Below are 13751 nucleotides of genomic sequence, written 5' to 3'. Positions count from 1 at the left end.
CTGCTGACCCGCTCCCATCGCTTCCTCCAGAAAAGAATGAAAGGAATTCCCTAAGCCTGCGCCTCATGCCAACCAGACTTGCCTTCCCAGGAATGAGAACACGGCAGGAATGGCATTTGATGATTACCCAACACATGCACCTAACTCATCAACACCTTACCTGTACGAAAAATTCCACATCTGACTGTCAGAGCTGCGGTGCGATCCTCTAAGTCATGTTTAGCAACAACTGCGGCTTGCCCAGTTGTCAAGGCAGGCTACGGAGCAGCTGGCTCACAATCTCCCAGCCTCAGAAAAACGCCAAGCACTTCTGTTTCCCCTCCTTCTGCTTCCCCGCCCCCATCGGCCGGGAGTACAGAGCGCTCAGAATCAGGGGAAGGCAAAGGAGCAGATTACATAGAACAAAGGAACAATACTTTAGGAATTGCAAGGTGAATGCGTATGTTTTGCTATAAATAGTTGAAGTCGGGCTAATTCCCCTTACTTCACGCTGTATGGAAACAAAAGAAAACAAGTCACCCATCTAATCACACCAGCCTTTGTGCAGACCTCCCAAACAAACTGGAACAAAGGAAAAATCTAGCACAAAGTTTTAGATGCCGGAGGATTTTAGCGCACACAAAAATGAAGAGGATAGCAGCAAATTCTATGAACCAGAGGTAACAAAAGCAAGACACTTACAGATGCGGATTGAACATTCGACTCATTTTAGAAACGTGGTCATTTTCACAGTCTAGCTCATCATCCCCTTGGTCCACGCTGAGCTTCCTCTTGTTGGGACTGATGGGAGGAGGGCCTGTGCGATGGTTGGTGAGCGCAGAGGAGACTGGGAGAGACTGCATTCTGGGCTCGCCTCTTAGAGCTGCTTCACCTGCAGGAAGAAGACAAGCGAGAATGAACAGGACGGGGAAAAGAGAGGTAAAAGAGCGCGCTCTTTGAAAACGCTCTCGCAGAAAAATTTCCCAAACACACGTCAGGTCTGCATAGGCACATTTAACATGGTTGCAAGATACACGAGGCATCATAAACCATACTTTAGTGTTTTATGCTGGAACAAACAGTTGCAAAAAGATAATATGAGAGGGGTCAACTCACCCCAGAGGATCTGAAAGGGCTGAGCTAACGCATCTTTCCAGCAGTGTTTTTATTCAGAAGCATTCCTTCTTACGAGCTGCCATTCCAACCCTGAACTCTCATTACCTCATTCTGCAAAGCATGACTATCCGCAATGAAATAGGCTTTGTTCCTTTTCTTATGGTTGTGGTTATAAATTCCAGGGCTACAGTTCACATTTATGCCAAATATTCAAGATCTAAAACTGAATAAATGTTCAAATTCTCAAACGATTCCTTTTATAAAGGCTGTCCAAAACAAGCTTGTCTAGTATATAACTATGCAAGGTAAAAATTAGGGAAAAGATTGGAACTTGCTGATGCAAGGCTTAACTTTGTCCTTAGATGTCCTTCTCTATACTTTTAAACTATGTTCGGAGCAATGAACAAAATAGCACAATTCTCTAGCACCAGAATTGCAAAATTTCAATTTTAAGAATGCCAATTTTCAACTGGGCAGACTGGTGCTAAAGTACCAAGTAGATTATAAATTTTCTATAATCTGACACTTATCAGAAAATGCCATTCACAGCACAGTGGGTGCTGTGTATAAAATAATTCCAGAAGCGATACAATTAGCTCAGGCATAAACACATTCACATATTGTTACTAAGCACGCATTAAAGTGTAACCACAGTACTTTTCCCATTTCAATTAAACGTCTCACTAAATGTATAGCCTAAAGCACAGTGCTGCATTTCCCCAGCAGTTATGGACTTTACTGGAACTCGCATCCTTACAGCCACAGGTCATATTTAGACCTCGTAGGAATTTCAAGATGTTAAAAAATGCTTTTGGGGCTCCATAAGGGGCTTGGAGAGGAGCTAAATTAACCAGGGTTACCTATTCTGGTAATATCCCTGAAATAGCCACTTTTGCTATTTTTTTTGCTAGAGTTTAAAATTTGTATTTTTCCTACACTGCCAGAAGCGTTTTGTGTTTGTTTGTTTTTTTTTTTTTTTTTTTTTTTTACACGGCCATAATTTCCAGAACTAAAATTAGGATAAAGTTAACTCCATCTACAGCCCTGAGGTACCTGACAATGGAAATCTTTGTATGCCACCACACATTTTCACATCATCGCTGAGGCAGATGATTTATAAAATGTTGCCTTAATTCCACACACAACAAATACTATTTTGTTGGAAAAAGAACGAGTGAGGAGAAAACCTCCTGAATGTTTACCAGTAAAAATAAGCATTTTGCCAATTTAGTCAGCATAATATAAACTAGCAAATATACACTGACCTATAATACACCACAAGTCATGATTTCTATTAAAGACTCTGGCACCAAACCTAAATAGGAACTTTCCATCTCAGCTCTAAATAGTAAAAACTGTGCTCTTACTGCAAACGCTCTAAGACAGACACCCAAACCCTCTCCCATTCGAAACAACCAGAGTGTTAATTGGGAAGCCCTCCACAACCACTCTGGTGTCACAAGAGAAACTTTTATCAAAAAAGACCTCTCATGTGAAACAATCTTCATATCGGTAAAATTTCTACTGGCGTAATATAAAGGCTGAAGGAAAAAAAATGCAGAGGCCTCCACCTACGTAGTGCTCATGTTCTAAACTTTAGAAGTAGACCACATCATACCAGTTTCCCTTACTGAGGAATCTCCCTCACTTTGAAAAAAATACGTTAGTACCAACGTCAAAAGATAAAACTTTCATCAGCTAAGGTTTGTGATACTTTCACCCCACCCATACGCAATCGCTCTCCTCTCTGCAGTATCTCAGATCACTTCGGAAGACTCAAACACAAGATTCCATTACAGGAATTATAAATTCCGTGTAGGCATCTAACTCCTACTGACTCCTCCTCAACAACTCCTGACAGGAATACAGGCAATTTAAATATCCACGTAAAGCTAACTCTGATGTTTACAGAAGACAAAAATCTATAGACATTGTCCAATTTAGCAAGGTAGAAACTTTTCCTTTTCCCCAAACAGCAGCTGATACTATACAATTAGTATACAATTACTATACAATTACTATACAATACTATACAGCCTGATACTATACAATTATCTCAAAGGGTTTTTTTCTTTTAAAAAAAAAAAAAATCTTATTATATGTACAGTAATAAAAGCATTTATATATTATCATCCAGATTGAGTACAAAATCTGGTAAAAAAGCTAATGCTATTGTATGTTGGAATTAAAGAAACCCATTTAGAGAAATTCAGCAAAGAAAGGAATGGCTTCTAATTAAAGCCTGTCGAATTCAGTAATGCATTTTCCTAATAGTAAAGTAACGTGGTAATTCCGCAGGGGACACCAAGGCCTTCAGACAAACATACCAGAACTGTCCAGTGGATCTGCAACACCACAGGGCCATTTGGCCAAAATTAATCAAACTAACAAAGCTTCAAAGAGGCGTCAGCGGTGAGCAGGCAGGAGCAGAAAGAGCTCGTACACCCTCTGTCTCTTACAGGACAGGTGGGAAGGCACTGAGCACCTCCTCATGAGAAGCTACAGGCGCTCAGCATCTTCTACAGCTCGCCCCGCAGACAGGAGGCAAGCAGAGAATAGCAGCAAACAAAAGAGTCCAGATGACAGGGTAAGATCAAGAGGAAAAATATCTCTATGTCGTTCACGGGGATACACCGTGTATTCATATACTGTATTTGTACTGCACCAGTTCTCATGCGGTCTGTAAGTCTGATTAGGGGTAAAACTGCTTTTTATTGAAATAAAAAGGTGACTTCTTCCCCCCCCACTACTTTCCTCCTTACCAAACTGGAATTTAAAGCAGAGAGGGAGAAACCACAGCAGAGTCTACCACACAAAATGCTGTTTTACTGACTAGATTTGTCTCCCCCAACTGCCCACGCTCCATGGTAACCAGACTCGCATCACACAGCTGGCAAGACAACACTCTGATAAAACAACTGCATTTCATAAAATTCCCCGAGTCCAAACTCCAGTCTTCAAAATTCATTACTGTGACGGCTTGTGTCTGCACTGCAACTGAAAGCAGAGATAGCAAACACATTTATTGTGCCTCTCATAATACTTCTCTTTGTTTCAGTAAGCAGCTGGCGCAAGGCACTCCAGATCTGCTGCTTTCAGATAGTTCTACTTACAACTATTCATACTAGTCTCTCCCCCCCCTCTTTTTTCTTTTTTTATTAAAACTGTTCGGCAACACGATAAAGCACAGACAAGCTAAACAGAGATAACGACGTGACGTAGTGTCTGCCTATATAGCAGTACTGCAGTAGTGCACTCAGTTGACAGAAGTCCATGCAGTCAGCAAGAATGTTCTTTATTTTAACCATTTATGAGCTGAAACTGAAAGTGATTCAAATTAACACACGCAAACTAAATGTTTTTGAAACCAGCATGGCTCTTTTCAGACATACACACCACCAGGATAGTTCTCTGTAAACAGCGGATCTTCACCACTGTTTGCGTTTCACTTGCAGTTCAGTCACCAGCATCTGCGTCCCTACTGCAATGCCCATGCAATGCAAACATCACAACAGCAAAAGTCATGTTTTTACAAGTGTGGATTTGATAGCAAGACACCAGAGAAGTCTTAAAATATGTCTGAGAGCTCCAGGAGTTACCAAAGACTGGAAAAAAAAATATACACTCTTTTGGCAGCTCACTTCCTTCCTCTGACCCAGCAACTCAGTACGGGCTGCACTGGGACGTGGCTACCATAAACTATTCCCCCTCCCGATTTCCTCTCTCCCGCTGGCTACTATTAATGCATAAAATCTGAGCATTAATTACAATCCAGAAGTGAAAGGCTTAGTCTTTCAAACTGAAGACTGACATGATACAGACCTTAAGACAGATTGAAATAAAACTCCTTGCAAGAAAATTCCAGCACTGCCCTTGCCCATTTTACATTTCCATTCTGCATCTGACAAATGGATTTGTCCACAAGAGTAAATTCCTGACACGTTTATTAACTTTGGGGAAGTGTGTGTGTGTGGAGAATATAAAAAAATTAAATATAAAAAAAATCGTTGGGTTGTGGTGTCTGTCACAGGGTCCTTACCCTTTAAGGTCTTGGATTGAATTACCATGACCTCAGGCCACTCAATTAATAAAATCATGAGCATGAGAGTTTAACAGACTTTAATTAACATGCATTACACCTTTAATTACCCTTTCCAATACTTCCACGCAGACAAACTCTCATTAGTAAGAGGAATTGCCTCATGTTCTTAGGGCCAGACGTTCCTGGCAATCGATAATAAAGCAGTTTTCTCTACGGATCGAAGACCAAAATTTAGCTCTCATGACATATGAAACATTTTTGCTGAAAAGCTAAGACATCCACAAAAGCTACATATATGTGAAAAGGATACTATGAAATGAAACTTGTTTTGTTTTCTGTTGCTATATTCTAACAATCATGAGATTAAATTGCAAATAGATTGGAACGAATTTATTGCGTGTTTTCTTACACTGTCTCAAAGACAGAAGTCAGTCTGTGCCAACATAAATTGGGACAAATGACATAAAAATTCCAATTCATGACAAAAATCACATGATTTGAGATATCGAATACCAAGCAGAGAAGCCACCACAAATTACTCAATTCAACAAGTCATCAAAACAAGTTATCAAAACAAAAGAATCACAACACACTATACCGCAGAATTAATCTGCAGATGTTGTCAGCTGCCTAGTTTGGGTATTACTTCACAGCACACTGTACATTGTAAGAGGATTGATATCCTTGAAATTGTGAAATTCCCCAGAAATTAAATCTGTGTGAAGTAGTTAGACTACAGACAATCTTAAAAGTATGTAATTTAAGGCAGATTTACTTCACTTGCTCGACCAAAGAAAATGAATTAATGCATTCAGACCCCTCAGTAGTAAACCTTTGGTTCATGAAAAAAGATATCCTAAGAAGCAGTCACAAACTATTTCTATAATTGCTGCCTGTTTCTATAACCCCCACTCAAACACACACAAAAATCCCTTATGTAAAAACATCATTTTGCACCACGACTTTATTTCTGGATTGCAGTTTCTATAAAAGATATGATTTAAGCAGAGCTTAAATAAGTTTTAGTTCTGGGAAGTAGTCTGCCAAACGCTGTAAACAAAGTCACAATAGTCTGCATTTGCTTTGTAGTATAAAACAGCCCTACCTGGAGAGCTTAATAAAACAGCAAACTACAGGAACAACAAAAAATTAAGTATTAATGAGAACAGCCTAATCATAAAACGCTGCTATGAAATCAGATCTTGGAAATATTTTTTATTATAATTGATAGATTTCTTTTAGCAGCCAACTTACTGATTCACTTATCTGATGCATATTTTACTGACTTTCTTGTAATTTGACAAAAAGCTAATTTAGTAGAAACATACACATGTAAAGAAAAATTGGCAAAAGCCCACTCTCATCCGTTTACAAAACATATGAAAAGCACTTACTCCTGGAACCAAGCTCTGGCTACCACTGCGCAGAGATAAGTACGCCAGAAGACCCATGGCCAAACCCAAAATACAGCGATTAAATCGACTGTTCTGTTCTGGCTCCTCCATCTGACCATGCCTGCCAATGAGGGACACATGATGCTTGACATGGCAAGCAAGAACATAAAATAGTGACCTCTGCATTCAATCATCTCCACCCTCTTTCTCCTCCTCTTGTGTTCAAAAGACTGCACAAAGAAAGGAGCCAGAATTTAGGTAAAGCAGTATCACTTACAGAGTGCAGGCATGCTTGCTCAGGGATCCTTTCCAAAAACAGGTATTGTTAATCAGAGCTGAGTAAAACAGGTTAAAGCAGATTTCATCTTAACAGGTCTTGAAAATGCTATATTATATATAAAACATTAAATTGTAACAGGCTGAAAATGGCAAAACTGTCTCCCCAAACCTAATTGTAACAGTATTTGCTCCTTCAAATGTACTGTGAAAAAACTGACTACATCACCTTATATTCTCTCTCATCACATTGCACTGCATAGCTGTACAAAATAGCATATGTATAATCTGTACATGAAAATTGACTTACACGGGTAACTGCTTCAGTCCTACAACTACTTCATAAACGTAAGAGAACTAAAAAGTCTCTGCTGACTACTTAAACTAGAATTGAAATAAATTCTCTTCACTCTGCTAACCAGGTGCCAACTGAAAGAGTCACCTTTTAATACACTTTTGGTGTTGAGTTAAAAAAAAATAAACTGTAAAAAAGTATCTTAGTAAGTAGGTCAGAAACCGATGGCATGGAAGGAAGAAGGGCAGCAGATATGTTACAAAGGAAGCAGGATGGAATAAATTTTAATGCTCTGGTCTGGCAGAGCTTCTTAGTATTCCTCTATCAAATCTCAATTTTCACACCTCAACAGTTGTGACTGTGGGGCTGTGTCCATTTCCAACCCAACAATGAACACAGGCTTAGGTCTAACTGTAGAGTTTTTTGCAGCTCTCCCTTTAACACAGTGTCCCATTTAGCTAACTCTTGGAGCACCTGGCTGAGCTGGAAGTCTAAAAAAATGTTCCTTTCTTCTGCTTAGAGTACCTGTACTCCTGTAAACTATGGCTAAAAACCGATTTCAGTTATCTGGCAGGCAAGATTTAAATGCAATCAATGCTAAACTACACTAATCTCCAGATAAATAGTACCAAAAGATGTCTACAATACTTGTTAACATCAATGCCAAAAAAGGATTTCCCCCAGGTCAAGGCTGAGATGTTGCTCAGGAAGCAGGGCTGCTCCCACAGAGCACTCCTTTCTGAGCCTCTTTGCCAGTTCTCCCACGAAAAACCTCCATCAAACATCTACAGTCAGTTAAAACTTAGCCCAAGTTACCATCTTCTGTTTGCTCAACGCATTAGAGGTTCTTACAAAAGAAAGGCAAGCTGCCCGGCTAAGCTGAGCCACCGAGTCCAACCACGGTCAGAAAGCGACACGGGCCTTAATCCGGGGCTGAGCTCGGGCAACCAGCCCTGCGGGCTTCCGTCCGCAGCAAGACCCAGAGTCGTTACGAACCAGCGGGCTGTCCCACCCAGATAGGCCCTCACTCTCCGGCTAGCCTGCTCCTGGGACTCCTCCTGGCCAGATGCGCACAGTCCTTGTCACCCCAGTCAATACACTGGTATCTGGAAACTGAGAAGACCAAACGCAGCCCTGCGTTAGATACTTCAGAACTGACAGTAATACCTTGCTGAGTAAGCTGACGAAGGTACAACTGCTGAGCTCCTCAGCCTAAGTGTACATCCTGTGTAGAAAGCTACTGATTACTTTTGTTTGGTGCAGAACAGTGTGACCCAACAAGGGCACCCTGAAGAGGGGGGATAAAAGAGAAAGGAAGACAAAGGGAGAAGTGTGATTTACTTTTTCTGCAGAAAACGGTAAATTTCACATTTTCATATTTGCTTAGAAAAGACAACATTAGTATTTACTGGTTAGCAAAGATACATAGTCCATTTCATTCCCTGGCAAAACTTACTGCATCGTGAGTGCTGGAAGCAGTTCTGGTGCATCCCGACACCATACTCCATGTATAGCAACACTGAAATTTAGTCATTTAAGTTTCTTCAGCGCTAGGTAATGTTTTCTCCTTGGTGCAGTTGAAATCTCTAAAGATTCTAGGTAAGCGTCTATGGGGCTGGAGCCATGAAAAGAGGTGAAGTCCCACCAGCCTTGGCACCTCAAGGTAAGACACTCATTTGCACCTTGTAGCCTGGCTGGAATGCTTATGGGACACATACACTTGCGAGAGCAGGAAACAAAGACCAAGTGGGTTACAGTCATTCCGAATATAGAAAATAATTCCAGAATATGCAATTAAAACTACCACTATGCAAAGTTTAAATAAGAAACATATCGCCAGAATTCAGCTTCCTTTAATTTATTTGTGTAACTATTATACAGCACTCTCTCACATTTCTGATAAGCAGATTTTAAAAGTTGCCAGATAAAAAGATTTACTTTTATCAGTGTAGTAATGTGATTTTATTAAAAATGTAAAAAACAGTACAAAAACCAGTGAATGAAATACAACTGTAAGTCAACATGTTGAAGATACTGCTTTCCAAACCGATGGTGGCTTCCAGAACTAGGTGTTCTTTCTTTTGTCACCCAGCTAAATGACTTACTGTGCTACATAAAAGACGGGAAAGCTGAGCTGATCAAAGACTAGCCTGTCTTGTAGCAGAAACAATCAAAGCTAGAAGACCTGCCATCTATTTCAAAAGCAAATCAAAGTCACAGCAAGGTCACAACAGAAAAAATTGTTAGACTGGGTGCTTAAGCAGTATTTCAGCATACCAAATGATACCTTCTAACTATGTATTTTCATTCAATGGCAAAGAGAGACAGATAGGAAATTCAATTTGTGAAAGCTCAAGTTTGAGTAATTCCTCCTAAGTAGACAGAAGTTATTTGCTACCCTCCCCCTGGTTTTTTTAGATAGCGTTTCTGTTAGTGGAGAGCAACTCGGGTTGCTCGGGTCTGAAACACCACCTTCTGCTCCAATGGCTGGTATTTCATGGATACGATCCTGCGACATAAATCACACTCCTGACTACTGCACTGGGTAATCAATGCCCCTTATGTGTATGAGCACACTCAGTATGTTCTATGGCAACCCTGCTCGAAACATTAATTTTGAGATGTTTACTTGTAATGGGGTCACATTAAGATTCAATCAAATAAATTCTGCACTGTTTCTTTCATAAGGATTTGGAGCAAGAGGTGCTATGCAAAGGTAAAAAAATAATATATATTTGGCTTATTTAAATTGGAGCCTTTTTTTAGATATACTGCAAGGGTTTATTATAGTTTACTACAAACATGCTCCAAACACCTTTGCTCACATTATTATTCTTCACTACACGTGGAAAAATTCGAAGCATCAATAAAAATGAGCTTTCTAAAAGAGCCGCAAAATCTGATATTGCACTTCCAAGCAATGCTCCTTTTATTTCCATTTTATTTTCCCCAAAATTTCCTACCTGGAAGTTAGAAGGCCCCCAAGAGAGGATATAAATGCTATATTTTAAAAATAAAAACACAAAAGCAAATACATTCAAAACGTTAGTAAAAGATAGGTCCACCTGGGTGGCTCCCTTCGGAACGGATTTGGAAAAAAAGAGGGTCAGTGGTTAGACCACTGAACTGCGTGCAAGTCCTGCAAAGCTTAGCGCTAACTTCCCTGATTGGATTCCTACTAGTAGCACACAAGTGACCTCAAAACAGAAAGTAAAAACAAAAAACCCCACAAAAAGCAAAGAAGTCTTGGCTGCTGTATTTTTGCCCTATGGCACGTGGGCAAGCAGTGGGACAGCCGAAGCTGCTGGCACAGGGCAGGAGGCGATGGGGCTGGAGGCAAGCCTTAACCGTCTCATCCACATGGACACACAACTAGGAGCTGCTGCCGCCTTCATGGTCACCAACGCGATATTCTCTTCCTAAACTGAGGTGAAATGAGCAAGTTACATTTGGCCTAATGAACACAGGAAAAACTCCAATTTCAGTTTTGGCTTTCCGCTACCTGATCGCAGCCCGTCTGAAGCGGACTCGCGTATTTAAGGAACACAGAGCCCCTTCAACCAAGCTGGACAGAATACTGAAGACTTTCATCCACAGAGCGGCAGAACAATTCCAACCCATCTCCCACAAAGAATCCATTGTAAAGAACAAAATCCCTTTGTCCTTCAAAATGGGCTCCAAAATCCCTTCTACAGAGGGAAAGCAAGAGAGCAATGACAACTGTGCAGGGCAGTCCAGCACTCAGCATCCAACAGCAAACTACATCAGCCATTCAGATGAAAACAAGATAGCCTTTTGATCATGCTATTTACATAGAAAATGAGGAGGACGTGTCAGCTTGCCAATTCCTTATGTGCGTTACTGTAACTGATGGCAGTAGGCTGAGATAGGACCCAGCCAGTGCCTCAGGCAGTAGAAGAGAGTGAATTCAAGCTCCTCATAAGCACTACAAGGTTGGATAATATACATCCTTCATCCCACAAGCTTTGTATTATTCCAAGACACAACCCAATAGTCTTCCTCAGCTGTTGCTCACATGTAGTGTTTTAATAACCAAAAACTCATGAAGGCCTCATCCTCCAGGAAAGCCCAGAGACCAGTGAGGCTCGTGAGATGGAGAGGAAAGGATGCCATGTAATTTCTCCAGGCTTACAGGTACTCGTATAAAGAAACATACATAAAAAATCCAAAATATTACCATTGTTCCTGAAAGGACTGCCTCCAAAACAAACAGACCAACAGGCACACACCACCACTAAGGAAAAGATAAAATTAATTTTGCTCTTCTGACACAGCAGTTTTTCATCTTTGGTTCATGACATGCTACTAAGATAAGTAATTTTATTGTGGAAAAAAACCCGCTATGAAGAGGTCCACAGAAAAAATTTAGGTAACCACAGAGTACAAGAGCTTGAAACCTGCTGTTTCACTAGAAGATTCAGTTGTGAAAAATCTGGTACCAGAGAACGTTATTACTTCCTCCTCAAAAGGACTGATGAAGAGACTGATCTGAATTGCCGCTCCTACCCACTCCAGTAGCCAGCACTACTACACGGTGACTGGGATTGAGAGAGGTTGTCAGATGCCGAAAGATAAAAGGGCAGAAAACCCTATGGTGCTAAGGGATAGATGGGAGCACTGTCTAAATCGTAGCCGGACTGTTTATTTCACGAGAAGGAGGGTGGTTTATGGGGCCAGGTTGCAGGGTCACTTAAAATAAATGTTGTCTCCAAGGGGAAGCTAGGGCAGCAAAGATAGAGGCAGGAATTGTGTTTACTACCAAGAAATTACACGCTGCCTGCACAGCCTTCCTCTCAGTTTTCTGGACACTGAGGGCAGGTTTTCCAGAACTCTTGGACAAGTAAGGAACGAGCCAAAATTTGTATTTTTGAAGTTATCTTGACAGTCATGGGATTGCAGCGGGTGAGCAGTACCAAAGTTACACTCTCCTTCTCAAAGACCTTTAATCAGGGCTTCGTCTTCCTCCCCCCATACCTACTAGTCTTTAGCTGAATCGCCCTTTTGATTAACTTAAATCCAGGCTCCTTGGTTATTTATTTCAAAGCTGCAGAAGCAACTCATTCCTGACAAAACACAGAAAAGACAGGGAAGATCAGATGGGTCGACAAAACAAAGGTAACAAAAACTGTCAGTTGTATGCCTGTGTCCCCCCATTCCCATGGTACTAGCCCCACAGGACCCAGAAATTAACTGTCTCACTACATTACTGTACCACTCCCCACAGTTAATTGTCTGTTAAATCCTTCCCCATTTTACTTGAATGATGTACATCCCAAACATTTCTGCAGCTCTCTACCCTCCATCACACATTAAAGATGTTCCATCCCACAATTAAGCAGGCGCTCTATTAAATACCTCTGTGAATTTTGTAATGGAACCAAACAGTCACTTCAGGGGCAGTGAGATGCTGCACTAATTAGAAGGGTTTGGAAGTACTGCTTTAGGTCATAAAGGGGTTATCAGCTTGCCTGCTGCCAAGCCCTGCATTGCATGACCACAGTTGGACTGCTATGTAATTGAAGTTTCGTACCTCACCTCGTCTTCTGGAGAGAATATAGAATTAACTGCCGGCATCAGTGGGCACGCTCCTTTTATGCAACTCAACAGGCCTCAAATAGAAAAGAGCAGACCTGCGGAGGTCCTGCGGCTCAAACGGAGGAACTTAAAATTCTTCCATCCCACTATTCTTTGTAAAGGCTCATTCCTTGGATCAGCTAAAAAGACTCAACTCCTCCTCCCGAAACAGATTTCATCATCTCAGTTTAGAAGGGGTCCACTACAGATGAACCACAGTCACAAGAGATTTTAGCCCAAAAGCTCCTGTTCCCTCCATGACTGCTGAGCAGAAGCAAGCATCTAGTCCATATATCATCAGTCCAAGTTTCAAAGATCAGAGTTTTTATCTATTTAGCTGATTAATTACAATTTTGATTTGCACATCTCAAAACAAACAGGTAAAAGCACTTTTCATTAGCAGATCACAGTAAGGTTTAGCAGCTACAGCAAAGTATGATAACCAAGGCACTCTGAATGTTGCTGTCAGCTTTACTCCTGACTTACGTGAATTTAAGCAATTACAGCTCTTTTTTTCCCCTCTGTAAATAAGGATAACGTTCACTATTTATTTCATGGGGGTAGCTGAAGTTTGAATGACCTGGGCTTCCGTGAGGACTATGATTCTACAGAGAGGATTAAAAATAGATACATATAAATATGTTACAATGAGTATTAAAATGTTTGTTATCATACTTGCTTCTAAATGGACTCATTGAGAAACACGTGAAGCCAAATAGGGTAGTGTTCAATTTACTGTACTACAAAGAAAAACTCAGTACATCCACAGATTAGCTGTTAAGGCAAGCATAATGTACCTTAAAGCAGTTACAGTCCTAGAAATGAGGACTTTTAAGGACTTTTAAAGGAAGAGAATCTAATTTATATTTTTTTTCCGATGAGACAAGTTAGGTACATTGATTATATTACATTGATATGAGAAGCTTTTTCCAAGAGACAGAAACTAGCCAAGAATCTGTAAACATAGCTGCTAATGCTGGAATTCCTATTTTTGACACCTTTGGTAAATAGCTCAGTATGATGCCTACAGCAAGACGAGACCAAAGTGTTCACC

General features: G+C 40.7%; 1 protein-coding gene across 2 annotated transcripts in view; it reads right to left on the bottom strand.

Annotated features, from left to right (window-relative positions):
* The window catches only part of VGLL4 (vestigial-like family member 4), a 90168-nt gene that overhangs the window by 25488 nt on the left and 50929 nt on the right, over nt 1-13751 (bottom strand). For both annotated transcript variants that reach the window (XM_009889935.1, XM_009889934.1), the window contains exon 2: nt 682-871. In XM_009889935.1, coding sequence (XP_009888237.1) covers nt 682-871 — 190 coding nt within the window. The remainder of the gene's footprint in view (nt 1-681; nt 872-13751) is intronic.

Source organism: Charadrius vociferus, unplaced genomic scaffold (assembly GCF_000708025.1).
Source record: "Charadrius vociferus isolate BGI_N301 unplaced genomic scaffold, ASM70802v2 scaffold67, whole genome shotgun sequence".
In the NCBI taxonomy this organism is placed as follows: domain Eukaryota; kingdom Metazoa; phylum Chordata; class Aves; order Charadriiformes; family Charadriidae; genus Charadrius; species Charadrius vociferus.
The sequence above is the reverse complement of the archived record's forward strand: the minus strand, read 5'-3'. Positions and strand labels throughout refer to the sequence as shown.